Source organism: Euprymna scolopes, chromosome 46 (assembly GCF_053919585.1).
Source record: "Euprymna scolopes isolate OS-2025 chromosome 46, ASM5391958v1, whole genome shotgun sequence".
NCBI lineage: Eukaryota > Metazoa > Mollusca > Cephalopoda > Sepiida > Sepiolidae > Euprymna > Euprymna scolopes.
This window is the reverse complement of record NC_136527.1, coordinates 61,405,652-61,427,595: the sequence shown is the minus strand read 5'-3', so window position 1 is coordinate 61,427,595 and position 21,944 is coordinate 61,405,652. Positions and strand designations below refer to the sequence as shown.

General features: G+C 27.2%; 1 protein-coding gene across 1 annotated transcript in view; it reads right to left on the bottom strand.

Moving 5' to 3' along the window:
* Positions 1–19,374: 19,374 nt before the first annotated feature.
* Positions 19,375–21,944, bottom strand: part of LOC145270136 (uncharacterized) — a 73,044-nt gene continuing 70,474 nt past the window's right edge. Inside the window, exon 2 of the mRNA XM_080125746.1 lies at positions 19,375–21,881. Within this exon, the coding sequence (XP_079981872.1) occupies positions 20,997–21,881 (885 nt within the window). The 3' untranslated portion in view covers positions 19,375–20,996. The remainder of the gene's footprint in view (positions 21,882–21,944) is intronic.

Genomic DNA, 21,944 nt, shown 5'->3' with positions numbered 1-21,944 from the left:
ACATGGCTGGCTGTTAGGTTTTTGCTGAAACTTTTTCGAGGGTATGAAACGATCAATACCTACAATTAACCATTCCGTCAGGTCTAATACTATAGAGGACACATCCTTTTTAAACATGGAATGCAGAGGTAGATCAGATATAAATGTACGGAAGCTATCCCAGTCAGCCTTAGTGTATCGATATACTGTACGATGGAAAGGTACGTCTGGGGACTTATTACATTTCATTTTTATCTTAATTGATACAACAGAGTGGTCGGAAGATCGAAGAGGCGACAGAACAGAAACTGAACATAGTTCAGGGCAAGTTGTGAGAAAAAGGTCTAGTAGACTTGCATACTGGCCGTCATTGTCAGGCACACGGGTGGGTTCCTGAACAATCTGAGTGAAGTCATAGGCAATGGAGAAATCATGACAGAACCTCCCCTCATCATCGGTCTTGTTTGAGTGGGTCAACCATTCCACGTTGTGAACATTGAAGTTTCCACATACGTGAATGTTAGCTGAAGGATAAGCAGATAGGACTTGGTCAATTTTCTCAGATATGCTTTTAAATATAGTAACTCCGCTGTTGTGGGGGCGATAGAGAGTAAATATAAATGCAGTAGTGTGAGCTAAAGCAACCCGGAAGCACATATAGGGTAAGTTAGGATCTTCCCTGGAGATGTCCCTACCACATGGAAAGCTATCTTTAATATAGGCACATATTCCATGCCCATGGCGATCTTGGGGGTCAGATTTAGAGGTTAAGTTAGAGTATCCTTTAATTGCGAACTCTTCTAGGGAAATAGCCTGTCCAATGCCAGTTTCACTTAAAAATAAAAGGTCTGGTTTAGTCTCCTGTAATTGGGTTTCAACCTCTGGAAGGTTAGAACGTAGACCCCTGATGTTGGAGAAGGAGACATGGTAGTAGGGGTCTACGTTGGAAGTTGGAGAACCGGGTTTAATCGTGTATTTTTTCTTGAAACTTGTCATGATGAAATTTTGAAATTTGTGGACTAGGTCGTCAGATTTACTAAGAGCAGGACTGAGAGGGGAAATTAAGAGAGAAAAAGAAACGAAGAATTTTTTTTTTATTTGTAGCTAATGATAAGGTAAAGCCGTAACAATTACCCACTAGTATGGCATCGAGAGGCCCCACCAGAAGCTACTGCATGGTCCAGAATCCATTCACCAAATGGCAATACAGCAGCCCCAGTACTTTGCACCTGCTGATAGGACAGCCTCCTTAGTGGTTAATCCAAGGTTCGGGTCCCTGACTATCAGGCGGATAACGTCAGCCCAGACAAAATGTTTACCTCCAGCACCCTTACTAGTGACATGGCTACAATGATAGACATAGAAACAGAAAATTTCCGCCATCTCAGCCAACTGTTCGCACAAAATACTGCCAACCTAGAAAACAGCTTTTTCTTCTCCCTTTGTCAGAAAAATCACTCATTTAAAAAATGAGGACTGAGGGACAAATAAGAAGAAGCGAGAGTAACAAGAGCTGCCGATAACGCATCCACAATGCGTTTTCTACTCTCCATTAAAAAAAAAAACAAAAAAAAAACTATTAAGTATTGTACTTAATAAAAGTCCAACAGACGTGTTTAAGGGAAAGTATGGTGATAGATTCCCCTCAAACGAACTAAAAATGAGTACAATTCGTAATCTATTTTTGCAATCAACTCGGTAGATAAATAAACATTTATGTACGAGAAAAAAAAAAGCTAGCATTTAATAAAACAGAAATACACAAATTTAAATACTGAAATAAAATGGAGTTATTAATATTTTAAATCTAAAATAAAAAGCATGATTAAAATTGAAATCACTTATCTCAACAAAAACAATTCCGTCTCCAAATTGCAAACTGTAGTGAAAGAAAATTTGAGTTAGCAGCGTTCAAAACAATTTTTTTTTAATAAATTTTTTATATAGATATTTTTATCATACATGTAATCATAGATATTATTACAATACATGTATTAATAGATATCTTTATACTACGTGTAATCATAGATATTTTTATAATACATGTATTCATAGATATTGTTATAATACATGTAATCATAGATATTGTTATAATACATGTATTCATAGATATTTTTATAATACATGTATTCATAGATATTTTTATAATACATGTATTCATAGATATTTTTATAATACATGTATTCATAGATATTTTATAATACATGTAATCATAGATATTTTATAATACATGTAATCATAGATATTGTTATAATACATGTAATCATAGATATGTTTATAATACATGTATTCATAGATATTTTTATAATACATGTAATCATAGATATTTTATAATACATGTAATCATAGATATTTTTATAATGCATGTAATCATAGATATGTTTATAATACATGTATTCATAGATATTTTTTATAATACATGTAATCATAGATATTTTTATAATGAATGTAATCATAGATATTTTTTATAATACATGTAATCATAGATATTTTTTATAATACATGTATTCGTAGATATTTTTATAATGCATGTAATCATAGATATTTTTATAATACATGTAATCATAGATATTTTTATAATACATGTATTCATAGATCATTTTTATAATACATGTATTCATAGATATTTTTATAATATATATGTTCATAGATATTTTTATAATATATGTGTTCATAGATATTTTTTATAATACATGTATACATAGATATTTTTTATAATACATGTAATCATATAATATATTTTATAATACATGTAATCATAGATATTTTTATAATACATGTAATCATAGATATTTTTTATAATAAATGTAATCATTGATATTTTTTATATTACATGTAATCATAAATATTTTTTATAATACATGCAATAATAGATATTTTTTATAATACATGTAATCATAGATATTTTTTATAATACATGTATTCATAGATATTTTATAATACATGTGATCATAGATATTTTTGTAATAATCTATTCATAAATATTTTTTATAATACATGTAATCATAGATATTTTTATAATACATGTAATCATAGATATTTTATAATACATGTAATCATAGATATTTTTCTAATAATCTATTCATAGATATTTTTATAATAATCTATTCATAGATATTTTTATATTAATCTATTCACAGATATTGTTTTATAATACATGTATTCATAGATATTTTTATAATACATGTATTCATAGATATTTTATAATACATGTATTCATAGATATTTTATAATACATGTAATCATACATATTTTTATAATAATCTATTCATAGATATTTTTATAATAATCTATTCACAGATATTGTTTTATAATACATGTATTCATAGATATTTTTATAATACATGTATTCATAGATATTTTTATAATACATGTAATCATAGATATTTTTATAATACATGTAATCATAGATATTTTATAATACATGTATTCATAGATATTTTATAATACATGTAATCATACATATTTTTGTAATAATCTATTCATAGATATTTTTATATTACATGTAATCATTTTTATTTTTATATTACATGTAATCATAGATATTTTTATAATAATCTGTTCATAGATATTTTTATAATACATGTAATCATAGATATTTTTTATAATACATGTAATCATAGATATTTTTATAATACATGTATTCATAGATTTTGTTTATAATTCATGTATTTATAGATATTTTTATAATACATATAATCAAAGAAATTTTTATAATAATCTATTCATAGATATTTTTATAATACATGTAATCATAGATATTTTTTATACTACAGGTAATCATAGATTCTTTTATAAAACATGTATTCATAGATATTTTTATAATAACCTATTCATAGATATAATTAAAATACATGTAATCATAGACATTTTTATAATACATGTAATTATAGATATTTTTTATAACCCATGTATTCGTATATATTTTTTATAATACATGTAATCCTAGATATTTTTTACAACCCATGTATTCGTATATATATTTTTAATAATACATGTAATCATAGATATTTTTTATAACCCATGTATTCGTATATATATTTTTTATAATTCATGTCATCATGGATATTTTTTATAATACATGTAATCATAGATATTTTTTAGAATAAATGTAATCAGAGATATTTTTATAATACATGTATATAAGAATAAAATGATGTGAAACAATATGCAAGAATCAAATGATGTGAAACAATATGCAAGAATAAAATGATGAGAAACAATATGCAAGAATCAAATGATGTGAAACAATATGCAAGAATCAAATGATGAGAAACAATATGCTAGAATAAATGATGAGAAACAATATATAAGAATAAAATGATGTGAAACAATATGCAAGAATTAAATTATGTGGAACAATATGCAAGAATCAAATGATGTGAAACAATATGCAAGTATCAAATGATGAGAAGCAATATTCAAGAATCAAATGATGAGAAGCAATAAGCAAGAATCAAATGATGTGAAACAATATGCAAGAATCAAATGATGAGAAACAATATATAAGAATCAAATGATGAGAAACAATATACAAGAATTAAATGATGAGAAACAATATGCAAGAATCAAATGATGTGAAACAATATGCAAGTATCAAATGATGAGAAGCAATATTCAAGAATCAAATGATGAGAAGCAATAAGCAAGAATCAAATGATGTGAAACAATATGCAAGAATCAAATGATGAGAAACAATATATAAGAATCAAATGATGAGAAACAATATGCAAGAATCAAATGATGAGAAACAATATGCAAGAATCAAATGATGAGAAGCAATAAGCAAGAATCAAATGATGTGAAACAATATGCAAGAATCAAATGATGTGAAACAATATGCAAGACTAAAATGATGAGAAACAATATGCAAGAATCAAATGATGAGAAGCAATATGCAAGAACTAAATGATGTGAAACAATATATAAGAATGAAATGATGTGAAACAATATATAAGAATCAAATGATGTGAAACAAAATGCAAGAATCAAATGATGTGAAACAATAGGATATAATCAAATGATGTGAAACAATATGCAAGAATCAAATTATGTGAAACAATATGCAAGAATCAAATTATGTGAAACAATATGCAAGAATCAAATTATGTGAAACAATATGCAAGAATCAAATTATGTGAAACAATATGCAAGAATCAAATTATGTGAAACAATATGCAAGAATCAAATTATGTGAAACAATATGCAAGAATCAAATTATGTGAAACAATATGCAAGAATCAAATGATGAGAAGCAATATTCAAGAATCAAATGATGAGCAGCAATAAGCAAGAATCAAATGATGTGAAACAATATGCAAGAATCAAATGATGAGAAACAATATATAAGAATCAAATGATGAGAAACAATATACAAGAATCAAATGATGAGAAACAATATGCAAGAACTAAATGATGTGAAACAATATATAAGAATGAAATGATGTGAAACAATATATAAGAATCAAATGATGTGAAACAAAATGCAAGAATCAAATGATGTGAAACAATATGATATAATCTAATGATGTGAAACAATATGCAAGAATCAAATTATGTGAAACAATATGCAAGAATCAAATTATGTGAAACAATATGCAAGAATCAAATTATGTGAAACAATATGCAAGAATCAAATTATGTGAAACAATATGCAAGAATCAAATTATGTGAAACAATATGCAAGAATCAAATTATGTGAAACAATATGCAAGAATCAAATTATGTGAAACAATATGCAAGAATCAAATGATGAGAAGCAATATTCAAGAATCAAATGATGAGCAGCAATAAGCAAGAATCAAATGATGTGAAACAATATGCAAGAATCAAATGATGAGAAACAATATATAAGAATCAAATGATGAGAAACAATATACAAGAATCAAATGATGAGAAACAATATGCAAGAATCAAATGATGTGAAACAATATGCAAGTATCAAATGATGAGAAGCAATATTCAAGAATCAAATGATGAGAAGCAATAAGCAAGAATCAAATGATGTGAAACAATATATCAGAATCAAATGATGAGAAACAATATATAAGAATCAAATGATGAGAAACAATATGCAAGAATCAAATGATGTGAAACAATATGAAAGAATCAAATGATGTGAAACAATATGCAAGAATCAAATGATGTGAAACAATATGCAAGAATCAAATGATGTGAAACAATATGAAAGAATCAAATGATGTGAAACAATATGCAAGAATCAAATGATGAGAAACAATATATAAGAATCAAATGATGAGAAACCATATGCAAGAATCCAATGATGTGAAACAATATGCAAGAATCAAATGATGTGAAACAATATGCAAGAATCAAATGATGAGAAACCATATATAAGAATCAAATGATGAGAAACCATATGCAAGAATCAAATGATGAGAAACAATATATAAGAATCAAATGATGTTAAACAATATGCAAGAATCAAATGATGAGAAACCATATGCAAGAATCAAATGATGAGACACCATATATAAGAATCAAATGATGAGAAACCATATGCAAGAATCAAATGATGAGAAACAATATATAAGAATCAAATGATGTGAAACAACATGCAAGAATAAAATGATGAGAAGCAATATATAAGAATAAGAATCAAATGATGTGAAACAATATGAAAGAATCAAATGATGTGAAACAATATGCAAGAATCAAATGATGTGAAACAATATGCAAGAATCAAATGATGTGAAACAATATGCAAGAATCAAATTATGTGAAACAATAGGCAAGAATCAAATGATGAGAAACAATATGCAAGAATCAAATGATGTGAAACAATATGCACGAATCAAATGATGAGAAGCAATAAGTAAGAATCAAATGATTAGAAGCAATATATTAGAATCAAATGATGAGAAATAATATGCAAGAATCAAATGATGAGAAGCAATAAGCAAAAATCCAAATGATGAGAAACAATATGCAAGAATAAATGATGAGAAACAATATGCAAGAATAAATGATGAGAAACAATATATAAGAATAAAATGATGTGAAACAATATGCAAGAATACAATTATGTGGAACAATATGCAAGAATCAAATGATGAGAAACAATATATAAGAATCAAATGATGAGAAACAATATATAAGAATAAAATGATGTGAAACAATATGCAAGAATCAAATGATGTGAAACAATATGCAAGAATCAAATGATGAGAAACAATATATAAGAATAAAATAATGTGAAACAATATGCAAGAATCAAATGATGTGAAACAATATGCAAGAATCAAATGATGAGAAACAATATGCAAGAATCAAATGATGAGAAACAATATGCAAGAATCAAATGATGTGAAACAATATGCAAGAATCAAATGATGTGAAACAATATGAAAGAATCAAATGTGAAACAATATGCAAGAATCAAATGATGTGAAACAATATGCAAGAATCAAATGATGAGAAACAATATGAAAGAATCAAATGTGAAACAATATGAAAGAATCAAATGATGTGAAACAATATGCAAGAATCAAATGATGTGAAACAATATGAAAGAATAAAATGATGTGAAACAATATGCAAGAATCAAATGTGAAACAATATGCAAGAATCAAATGATGTGAAACAATATGAAAGAATCAAATGATGTGAAACAATATGAAAGAATCAAATGTGAAACAATATGCAAGAATCAAATGATGAGAAACAATATGAAAGAATCAAATGATGTGAAACAATATGAAAGAATCAAATGTGAAACAATATGCAAGAATCAAATGATGTGAAACAATATGCAAGAATCAAATGATGTGAAACAATATGCAAGAATAAAATGATGTGAAACAATATGAAAGAATCAAATGATGTGAAACAATATGCAAGAATCAAATGATGTGAAACAATATGAAAGAATCAAATGATGTGAAACAATATGAAAGAATCAAATGTGAAACAATATGAAAGAATCAAATGATGTGAAACAATATGCAAGAATCAAATGATGTGAAACAATATGCAAGAATAAAATGATGTGAAACAATATGAAAGAATCAAATGATGAGAAACAATATGCAAGAATCAAATGATGTGAAACAATATGCAAGAATCAAATGATGTGAAACAATATGAAAGAATCTAATGTGAAACAATATGCAAGAATCAAATGATGTGAAACAATATGCAAGAATCAAATGATGTGAAACAATATGCAAGAATAAAATGATGTGAAACAATATGAAAGAATCTAATGTGAAACAATATGCAAGAATCAAATGATGTGAAACAATATGCAAGAATCAAATGTAAAACAATATGCAAGAATCAAATGATGTGAAACAATATGCAAGAATCAAATGATGTGAAACAATATGCAAGAATAAAATGATGTGAAACAATATGAAAGAATCAAATGATGAGAAACAATATGCAAGAATCAAATGATGTGAAACAATATGAAAGAATCTAATGTGAAACAATATGCAAGAATCAAATGATGTGAAACAATATGCAAGAATCAAATGATGTGAAACAATATGCAAGAATCAAATGATGAGAAACAATATATAAGAATCAAATGATGAGAAACCATATATAAGAATCAAATGATGAGAAACCATATATAAGAATCAAATGATGTGAAACAATATGAAAGAATCAAATGTGAAACAATATGCAAGAATCAAATGATGAGAAACAATATGAAAGAATCAAATGATGTGAAACAATATGAAAGAATCAAATGTGAAACAATATGCAAGAATCAAATGATGTGAAACAATATGCAAGAATCAAATGATGTGAAACAATATGCAAGAATAAAATGATGTGAAACAATATGAAAGAATCAAATGATGTGAAACAATATGCAAGAATCAAATGATGTGAAACAATATGAAAGAATCAAATGATGTGAAACAATATGAAAGAATCAAATGTGAAACAATATGAAAGAATCAAATGATGTGAAACAATATGCAAGAATCAAATGATGTGAAACAATATGCAAGAATAAAATGATGTGAAACAATATGAAAGAATCAAATGATGAGAAACAATATGCAAGAATCAAATGATGTGAAACAATATGCAAGAATCAAATGATGTGAAACAATATGAAAGAATCTAATGTGAAACAATATGCAAGAATCAAATGATGTGAAACAATATGCAAGAATCAAATGATGTGAAACAATATGCAAGAATAAAATGATGTGAAACAATATGAAAGAATCTAATGTGAAACAATATGCAAGAATCAAATGATGTGAAACAATATGCAAGAATCAAATGTAAAACAATATGCAAGAATCAAATGATGTGAAACAATATGCAAGAATCAAATGATGTGAAACAATATGCAAGAATAAAATGATGTGAAACAATATGAAAGAATCAAATGATGAGAAACAATATGCAAGAATCAAATGATGTGAAACAATATGAAAGAATCTAATGTGAAACAATATGCAAGAATCAAATGATGTGAAACAATATGCAAGAATCAAATGATGTGAAACAATATGCAAGAATCAAATGATGAGAAACAATATATAAGAATCAAATGATGAGAAACCATATATAAGAATCAAATGATGAGAAACCATATATAAGAATCAAATGATGTGAAACAATATGCAAGAATCAAATGATGTGAAACAATATGCAAGAATCAAATGATGTGAAACAATATGCAAGAATCAAATGATGTGAAACAATATGAAAGAATCAAATGTGAAACAATATGCAAGAATCAAATGATGTGAAACAATATGCAAGAATCAAATGATGTGAAACAATATGCAAGAATCAAATGATGAGAAACAATATGCAAGAATCAAATGATGTGAAACAATATGCAAGAATCAAATGATGTGAAACAATATGCAAGAATCAAATGATGTGAAACAATATGAAAGAATCAAATGTGAAACAATATGCAAGAATCAAATGATGTGAAACAATATGCAAGAATCAAATGATGTGAAACAATATGCAAGAATCAAATGATGAGAAACAATATATAAGAATCAAATGATGAGAAACCATATATAAGAATCAAATGATGAGAAACCATATATAAGAATCAAATGATGTGAAACAATATGCAAGAATCAAATGATGAGAAACAATATATAAGAATCAAATGATGTTAAACAATATGCAAGAATCAAATGATGAGAAACCATATGCAAGAATCAAATGATGAGACACCATATATAAGAATCAAATGATGAGAAACAATATATAAGAATAAAATGATGTGAAACAATATGAAAGAATCAAATGATGTGAAACAATATGCAAGAATCAAATGATGTGAAACAATATGAAAGAATCAAATGATGTGAAACAATATGAAAGAATCAAATGTGAAACAATATGAAAGAATCAAATGATGTGAAACAATATGAAAGAATCAAATGATGAGAAACAATATATAAGAATAAAATGATGTGAAACAATATGAAAGAATCAAATGATGAGAAACAATATGAAAGAATCAAATGTGAAACAATATGAAAGAATCAAATGATGTGAAACAATATGCAAGAATCAAATGATGAGAAACAATATATAAGAATCAAATGATGAGAAACCATATATAAGAATCAAATGATGAGAAACCATATGCAAGAATCAAATGATGAGAAACAATATATAAGAATCAAATGATGTTAAACAATATGCAAGAATCAAATGATGAGAAACCATATGCAAGAATCAAATGATGAGACACCATATATAAGAATCAAATGATGAGAAACCATATGCAAGAATCAAATGATGAGAAACAATATATAAGAATCAAATGATGTGAAACAATATGCAAGAATAAAATGATGAGAAGCAATAAGCAAGAATCAAATGATGTGAAACAATATGCAAGAATCAAATGATGTGAAACAATATGCAAGAATCAAATGATGAGAAACAATATATAAGAATCAAATGATGAGAAACAATATATAAGAATCAAATGATGAGAAACAATATATAAGAATAAAATGATGTGAAACAATATGCAAGAATCAAATGATGAGAAACAATATGTAAGAATCAAATGATGTGAAACAATATATAAGAATGAAATGATGTGAAACAATATGCAAGAATCAAATGATGAGAAACAATATATAAGAATCAAATGATGAGAAACAATATGAAAGAATCAAATGATGTGAAACAATATGCAAGAATCAAATGATGTGAAACAATATGAAAGAATCAAATGTGAAACAATATGCAAGAATCAAATGATGAGAAACAATATGCAAGAATCAAATGATGTGAAACAATATGAAAGAATCAAATGATGTGAAACAATATGCAAGAATCAAATGATGTGAAACAATATGCAAGAATCAAATGATGAGAAACAATATGAAAGAATCAAATGTGAAACAATATGCAAGAATCAAATGATGAGAAACAATATGAAAGAATCAAATGATGTGAAACAATATGCAAGAATCAAATGATGAGAAACAATATGAAAGAATCAAATGTGAAACAATATGCAAGAATCAAATGATGAGAAACAATATGAAAGAATCAAATGATGTGAAACAATATGCAAGAATCAAATGATGTGAAACAATATGAAAGAATCAAATGATGTGAAACAATATGAAAGAATCAAATGATGTGAAACAATATGAAAGAATCAAATGTGAAACAATATGCAAGAATCAAATGATGTGAAACAATATGCAAGAATCAAATGATGTGAAACAATATGCAAGAATAAAATGATGTGAAACAATATGAAAGAATCAAATGATGTGAAACAATATGCAAGAATCAAATGATGTGAAACAATATGAAAGAATCAAATGATGTGAAACAATATGAAAGAATCAAATGTGAAACAATATGAAAGAATCAAATGATGTGAAACAATATGCAAGAATCAAATGATGTGAAACAATATGCAAGAATAAAATGATGTGAAACAATATGAAAGAATCAAATGATGAGAAACAATATGCAAGAATCAAATGATGTGAAACAATATGCAAGAATCAAATGATGTGAAACAATATGAAAGAATCTAATGTGAAACAATATGCAAGAATCAAATGATGTGAAACAATATGCAAGAATCAAATGATGTGAAACAATATGCAAGAATAAAATGATGTGAAACAATATGAAAGAATCTAATGTGAAACAATATGCAAGAATCAAATGATGTGAAACAATATGCAAGAATCAAATGTGAAACAATATGCAAGAATCAAATGATGTGAAACAATATGCAAGAATCAAATGATGTGAAACAATATGCAAGAATAAAATGATGTGAAACAATATGAAAGAATCAAATGATGTGAAACAATATGCAAGAATCAAATGATGTGAAACAATATGAAAGAATCAAATGATGTGAAACAATATGAAAGAATCAAATGTGAAACAATATGAAAGAATCAAATGATGTGAAACAATATGAAAGAATCAAATGATGAGAAACAATATATAAGAATAAAATGATGTGAAACAATATGAAAGAATCAAATGATGAGAAACAATATGCAAGAATCAAATGATGTGTAACAATATGCAAGAATCAAATGATGTGAAACAATATGCAAGAATCAAATGATGTGAAACAATATGAAAGAATCAAATGTGAAACAATATGAAAGAATCAAATGTGAAACAATATGAAAGAATCAAATGTGAAACAATATGCAAGAATCAAATGATGTGAAACAATATGCAAGAATCAAATGATGTGAAACAATATGCAAGAATAAAATGATGTGAAACAATATGAAAGAATCAAATGATGTGAAACAATATGCAAGAATCAAATGATGTGAAACAATATGAAAGAATCAAATGATGTGAAACAATATGAAAGAATCAAATGTGAAACAATATGAAAGAATCAAATGATGTGAAACAATATGCAAGAATCAAATGATGTGAAACAATATGCAAGAATAAAATGATGTGAAACAATATGAAAGAATCAAATGATGAGAAACAATATGCAAGAATCAAATGATGTGAAACAATATGCAAGAATCAAATGATGTGAAACAATATGAAAGAATCTAATGTGAAACAATATGCAAGAATCAAATGATGTGAAACAATATGCAAGAATCAAATGATGTGAAACAATATGCAAGAATAAAATGATGTGAAACAATATGAAAGAATCTAATGTGAAACAATATGCAAGAATCAAATGATGTGAAACAATATGCAAGAATCAAATGTAAAACAATATGCAAGAATCAAATGATGTGAAACAATATGCAAGAATCAAATGATGTGAAACAATATGCAAGAATAAAATGATGTGAAACAATATGAAAGAATCAAATGATGAGAAACAATATGCAAGAATCAAATGATGTGAAACAATATGAAAGAATCTAATGTGAAACAATATGCAAGAATCAAATGATGTGAAACAATATGCAAGAATCAAATGATGTGAAACAATATGCAAGAATCAAATGATGAGAAACAATATATAAGAATCAAATGATGAGAAACCATATATAAGAATCAAATGATGAGAAACCATATATAAGAATCAAATGATGTGAAACAATATGCAAGAATCAAATGATGTGAAACAATATGCAAGAATCAAATGATGTGAAACAATATGCAAGAATCAAATGATGTGAAACAATATGAAAGAATCAAATGTGAAACAATATGCAAGAATCAAATGATGTGAAACAATATGCAAGAATCAAATGATGTGAAACAATATGCAAGAATCAAATGATGAGAAACAATATGCAAGAATCAAATGATGTGAAACAATATGCAAGAATCAAATGATGTGAAACAATATGCAAGAATCAAATGATGTGAAACAATATGAAAGAATCAAATGTGAAACAATATGCAAGAATCAAATGATGTGAAACAATATGCAAGAATCAAATGATGTGAAACAATATGCAAGAATCAAATGATGAGAAACAATATATAAGAATCAAATGATGAGAAACCATATATAAGAATCAAATGATGAGAAACCATATATAAGAATCAAATGATGTGAAACAATATGCAAGAATCAAATGATGAGAAACAATATATAAGAATCAAATGATGTTAAACAATATGCAAGAATCAAATGATGAGAAACCATATGCAAGAATCAAATGATGAGACACCATATATAAGAATCAAATGATGAGAAACAATATATAAGAATAAAATGATGTGAAACAATATGAAAGAATCAAATGATGTGAAACAATATGCAAGAATCAAATGATGTGAAACAATATGAAAGAATCAAATGATGTGAAACAATATGAAAGAATCAAATGTGAAACAATATGAAAGAATCAAATGATGTGAAACAATATGAAAGAATCAAATGATGTGAAACAATATGAAAGAATCAAATGATGAGAAACAATATATAAGAATAAAATGATGTGAAACAATATGAAAGAATCAAATGATGAGAAACAATATGAAAGAATCAAATGTGAAACAATATGAAAGAATCAAATGATGTGAAACAATATGCAAGAATCAAATGATGAGAAACAATATATAAGAATCAAATGATGAGAAACCATATATAAGAATCAAATGATGAGAAACCATATGCAAGAATCAAATGATGAGAAACAATATATAAGAATCAAATGATGTTAAACAATATGCAAGAATCAAATGATGAGAAACCATATGCAAGAATCAAATGATGAGACACCATATATAAGAATCAAATGATGAGAAACCATATGCAAGAATCAAATGATGAGAAACAATATATAAGAATCAAATGATGTGAAACAATATGCAAGAATCAAATGATGTGAAACAATATGCAAGAATCAAATGATGAGAAACAATATATAAGAATCAAATGATGAGAAACAATATATAAGAATCAAATGATGAGAAACAATATATAAGAATAAAATGATGTGAAACAATATGCAAGAATCAAATGATGAGAAACAATATGTAAGAATCAAATGATGTGAAACAATATATAAGAATGAAATGATGTGAAACAATATGCAAGAATCAAATGATGAGAAACAATATATAAGAATCAAATGATGAGAAACAATATGAAAGAATCAAATGATGTGAAACAATATGCAAGAATCAAATGATGTGAAACAATATGAAAGAATCAAATGTGAAACAATATGCAAGAATCAAATGATGAGAAACAATATGCAAGAATCAAATGATGTGAAACAATATGAAAGAATCAAATGATGTGAAACAATATGCAAGAATCAAATGATGTGAAACAATATGCAAGAATCAAATGATGAGAAACAATATGAAAGAATCAAATGTGAAACAATATGCAAGAATCAAATGATGAGAAACAATATGAAAGAATCAAATGATGTGAAACAATATGCAAGAATCAAATGATGAGAAACAATATGAAAGAATCAAATGTGAAACAATATGCAAGAATCAAATGATGAGAAACAATATGAAAGAATCAAATGATGTGAAACAATATGCAAGAATCAAATGATGTGAAACAATATGAAAGAATCAAATGATGTGAAACAATATGAAAGAATCAAATGATGTGAAACAATATGAAAGAATCAAATGTGAAACAATATGCAAGAATCAAATGATGTGAAACAATATGCAAGAATCAAATGATGTGAAACAATATGCAAGAATAAAATGATGTGAAACAATATGAAAGAATCAAATGATGTGAAACAATATGCAAGAATCAAATGATGTGAAACAATATGAAAGAATCAAATGATGTGAAACAATATGAAAGAATCAAATGTGAAACAATATGAAAGAATCAAATGATGTGAAACAATATGCAAGAATCAAATGATGTGAAACAATATGCAAGAATAAAATGATGTGAAACAATATGAAAGAATCAAATGATGAGAAACAATATGCAAGAATCAAATGATGTGAAACAATATGCAAGAATCAAATGATGTGAAACAATATGAAAGAATCTAATGTGAAACAATATGCAAGAATCAAATGATGTGAAACAATATGCAAGAATCAAATGATGTGAAACAATATGCAAGAATAAAATGATGTGAAACAATATGAAAGAATCTAATGTGAAACAATATGCAAGAATCAAATGATGTGAAACAATATGCAAGAATCAAATGTGAAACAATATGCAAGAATCAAATGATGTGAAACAATATGCAAGAATCAAATGATGTGAAACAATATGCAAGAATAAAATGATGTGAAACAATATGAAAGAATCAAATGATGTGAAACAATATGCAAGAATCAAATGATGTGAAACAATATGAAAGAATCAAATGATGTGAAACAATATGAAAGAATCAAATGTGAAACAATATGAAAGAATCAAATGATGTGAAACAATATGAAAGAATCAAATGATGTGAAACAATATGAAAGAATCAAATGATGAGAAACAATATATAAGAATAAAATGATGTGAAACAATATGAAAGAATCAAATGATGAGAAACAATATGCAAGAATCAAATGATGTGTAACAATATGCAAGAATCAAATGATGTGAAACAATATGCAAGAATCAAATGATGTGAAACAATATGAAAGAATCAAATGTGAAACAATATGAAAGAATCAAATGTGAAACAATATGAAAGAATCAAATGTGAAACAATATGAAAGAATCAAATGATGTGAAACAATATGCAAGAATCAAATGATGAGAAACAATATATAAGAATCAAATGATGAGAAACCATATATAAGAATCAAATGATGAGAAACCATATGCAAGAATCAAATGATGAGAAACAATATATAAGAATCAAATGATGTTAAACCATATGCAAGAATCAAATGATGAGAAACAATATATAAGAATCAAATGATGTTAAACAATATGCAAGAATCAAATGATGAGAAACCATATGCAAGAATCAAATGATGAGACACCATATATAAGAATCAAATGATGAGAAACCATATGCAAGAATCAAATGATGAGAAACAATATATAAGAATCAAATGATGTGAAACAATATGCAAGAATAAAATGATGAGAAGCAATAAGCAAGAATCAAATGATGTGAAACAATATGCAAGAATCAAATGATGTGAAACAATATGCAAGAATCAAATGATGTGAAACAATATGCAAGAATCAAATGATGAGAAACAATATATAAGAATCAAATGATGAGAAACAATATATAAGAATCAAATGATGAGAAACAATATATAAGAATAAAATGATGAGAAACAATATATAAGAATAAAATGATGTGAAACAATATGCAAGAATCAAATGATGAGAAACAATATGTAAGAATCAAATGATGTGAAACAATATATAAGAATGAAATGATGTGAAACAATATGCAAGAATCAAATGATGAGAAACAATATATAAGAATCAAATGATGAGAAACAATATATAAGAATAAAATGATGTGAAACAATATGCAAGAATCAAATGATGTCAAACAATATGCAAGAATCAAATGATGAGAAACAATATATAAGAATAAGAATCAAATGATGTGAAACAATATGAAAGCATCAAATGATGAGAAACAATATGCAAGAATCAAATGATGTGAAACAATATGCAAGAATCACATGATGAGAAACAATACATAAGAATCAAATGATGTGAAACAATATGCAAGAATCAAATGATGTGAAACAATATATAAGAATCAAATGATGTTAAACAATATGCAAGAATCAAATGATGAGAAACCATATGCAAGAATCAAATGATGAGAAACCATATGCAAGAATCAAATGATGAGACACCATATATAAGAATCAAATGATGAGAAACCATATGCAAGAATCAAATGATGAGAAACAATATATAAGAATCAAATGATGTGAAACAATATGCAAGAATCAAATGATGAGAAACAATATGTAAGAATCAAATGATGTGAAACAATATATAAGAATAAAATGATGTGAAACAATATGCAAGAATCAAATGATGAGAAACAATATGTAAGAATCAAATGATGTGAAACAATATATAAGAATAAAATGATGTGAAACAATATGCAAGAATCAAATGATGAGAAACAATATATAAGAATCAAATGATGAGAAACAATATATAAGAATAAAATGATGTGAAACAATATGCAAGAATCAAATGATGTGAAACAATATGCAAGAATCAAATGATGAGAAACAATATATAAGAATAAGAATCAAATGATGTGAAACAATATGAAAGAATCAAATGATGAGAAACAATATGCAAGAATCAAATGATGTGAAACAATATGCAAGAATCACATGATGAGAAACAATATATAAGAATCAAATGATGTGAAACAATATGCAAGAATCAAATGATGTGAAACAATATGCAAGAATCAAATGATGTGAAACAATATGCAAGAATCAAATGATGTGAAACAATATGCAAGAATCAAATGATGAGAAACAATATGCAAGAATCAAATTATGTGAAACAATATGCAAGAATCAAATGATGTGAAACAATATGCAAGAATCAAATGATGTGAAACAATATGCAAGAATCAAATGATGTGAAACAATATGCAAGAATCAAATTATGTGAAACAATAGGCAAGAATCAAATGATGAGAAACAATATGCAAGAATCAAATGATGAGAAACAATATGCAAGAATCAAATGATGAGAAACAATATGCAAGAATCAAATGATGAGAAACAATATATAAGAATCAATTGATGAGAAGCAATATATAAGAATCAAAACTTATATTTACAAAATTGATGATTAACCAATGAGCATAGCTCTTGGCAATTCTGATATAAAATTTTGCATCATCCGAATATTTCACCAATTAATTTCAACCTATTAAATGTTTACACATTTTAAATTTACAACAAAGTTTTAGTAATAAAGAAGATCTGAATTTATTGATCCATTTTTCTGAAAACTAAAAATCTTATTTTAATGTTGGGAAGCAACAATTTTTTTAACAAGAAATCACATTTTTATTAGTATGTTTTTTTAATTCCAACCCAATGTTTAATAATATAATAATACAAAGTGTTACCTTCAAACTTATTAGAAATTTGGTTTCACTCCATTTTTGATCAGTAATCATAAAAGACATTGGTTGCTTAATTATGCATATATTCTTCTTCCACGTGTTTCAGTGTATGGGTGCACTCATATGCTTTAAAATATAAAGGAATAATTCTGATGGTATATGAATAGCGTGTCTAAGAAATATAAAAGCATAATCCATATGAATATTATGAGATTTATGATATTCCATGTTATTATTATTGTTATTGTTTCACAATATTATTATTATTGTTATTGTCTCACAATATTATTAGAGTTAGGAAATTTAGACAAAAGATGAAATACAATTATTTCTTTGTGGGAGGAAGGCTCTAAAAAAGATGGTTTATTTTAAGAGAAATTGATGAAAAACATAAAAAATAATAAAAAGTTATGTTTATTTCGAGAAAAAGTTATTTTTTATTAAACATCAGTGATGAAACTTCAAAAACACTTAACTTTTTTTTATCAGGATTAGGTTTCTTTATAAAGAAAATTTAACCAAAAGGAAAAGAGACATTTGTAAAAAAATATTTGCATTGGAAAGTATTCTCATATCAGTTTATTGTAATAGACGGGACCAGAGAAAAGGCGATCAAAGGGTGTGAGTTCCTATACGTCTCACTTTTATTTTGCTGAACAAGAATATCCACATATTTTACAAGAATATGACTTTTTGCTTATTTTATTTATTAAGTTTAAGAGGTCAAGGGACTCCCTCTTGGAGTTAACATTTGAATCTGTTATGATTTAAATTTATATCCCAACGCTCTTTTAAGAATAGATGCTGTTCCCTTTATGGCTGCTATTTGTATTTCATTACAGCTTGGTCTTCCAGGGATCGCTTTCAAGTATTTCTGAAGATTCTTTTTTATTAAACCAGTTGCTCCTTTCACAACCGCTATAATATTTATTTCTTTCAGAACATTATTTTTGGTCCTGATATTTTATCTTTTCATGTTCAGCTCCATTAAGGCCAAAATCATTTGGGATTGTGACATCCATAATGAGTGCAGTTCTTTCGGGCTTGTTACATATTACAATATCTGGTTTATGTATCTGCCCGCCTGTATGTCTTTGTCATAAAACACAGTCACTTTTCCATTCAATGTTATTGGTGGTGGTTTATGTTTCCAGATGTTCGTCACTCTGCCAAGTTGCATCTCTCCACAGATCTTCCAATGGAGGTATTTACATACTTTGTTATGATGGGCAGTGTCAAGGCCATCTGCCAATAAGATTGGGCATGTAGACATTTGGTGGGTTGGGTTCTCAATCGCCAAGTGGCAAAACCATCTGTGTTGCTGGTTCATCATATACCTCGGCATTATTTTCCAGTATGACACCCGCAAAGTTTTCAGCAAGCTTTGTGATTGAGGTTTGTTGGGGTAGACGTTATTAGAGTTACCTCACTATTTCTATTGTCATATCTGTTGAGCTTTTAATATACTGCCTCATTCTTACTATGGTGGCTCAGTATGCATGGTTTATTTCAGTGAGACCGAGGCCACCCTCTTTCATGACAGGTATATACCGTCCATACATTGGGTTTGGTAACTTATTTTATGTAAGGTTAGGAGTTTCCTTGTCTTTGTGTCTAGCCTATTGATATTGCATTGAGTCCAGTCACTAATACCAAACCCATATGAGATGACTTATGGCTGTTATTTTTTTTGAGGGGGAGGGGTGCTTAATTCGGATTTGAGGATCTTTTTAAGGCGTGATGTGTATTCTTGTTCCACCTTATGTCTCATTTTTTCATGCTCCACAGTTACATTTTCCTCTATACCGAGGTATTTATAAGTGGCATCCTCTCCTAGATCTTCAATAAAGCCATCATTGGACCGAATATTTTCGGATGTTGTTTTTTTCCTTTTTTTATTGTGCATTTGGCACATTTGTCAAATCCAAACTGTGCAAATATCCTCTGTGAAAGTCTTTACAGTTTCTATCAGGGAGACAAACTGTTTTTCTGTCTCTGCATAGAGTTTGAGATCATCCATAAAAAGTAGATGATTTACTCTTTTACTTTTTTCTTTCCACCAGAGTGAATTCTCATATGTGTCATTAAACTTGATTTCTGAGAAAAAGAATGTTCACATATTTTGCAAGAATATGGTTTTTCCCCAGTGTGAGTTCTTATATGTGTCACTAAACCTGACTTCTGAGAACAAGAATATTCACATATTGGACAACAATATGGCTTTTCTCCAGTGTGAATTCTCATATGTGTCAGTAAAGTTGATTTCTCAGAACAAGAATATTCGCAAATTTTACAAGAATATGGCTTTTCCCCACTGTGTGTTCGCATGTGTGTCACTAAACTTGATTTCTGAGAAAAAGCCTTTTCACAAATTTTACAAGAATATGGTTTTTCTCCAGTGTGAGTTCGCATATGTCTCACTAAATTTGATGATTTAGAAAAGGAATATTCACATACATTACAAGAATATGGCTTTTTCCCACTGTGTGTTTGCATATGCGTCACTAAACTTGATTTATTAGAGCAAGAATAGTCACATATTTTACAAGAATATGGTTTTTCTCCAGTGTGAGTTCGCATATGATTCAATAAACTTGATTTTTGGGAAAAAGAATTTCTACATATTTTACAAGAATATGGCTTTTCTCCAGTGTGAATTCTCACATGTGTCACTAAATTTGATTTATGGGTACACGAATATCCACATATTTCACAAGAATATGGCTTTTCTCCAGTGTGGGTTCTCATATGTATAACTAGATCCGATGACTGAATACCAGAATACTCACAAACATTACAAGAATATTGTTTTTTTGCAACATGTGTTTGCATGTGGATAATTATATCTGGTTTATATGAACAAGAATATTCACATATTTCACAAGAATATGGCTTTTCGTCGCTTTCTGTCTGCATGTTTCAGTAAACTTAATTTCATAGAAATATAATAAATCTTCACAAGATTGGAATTTTATCAAGTTT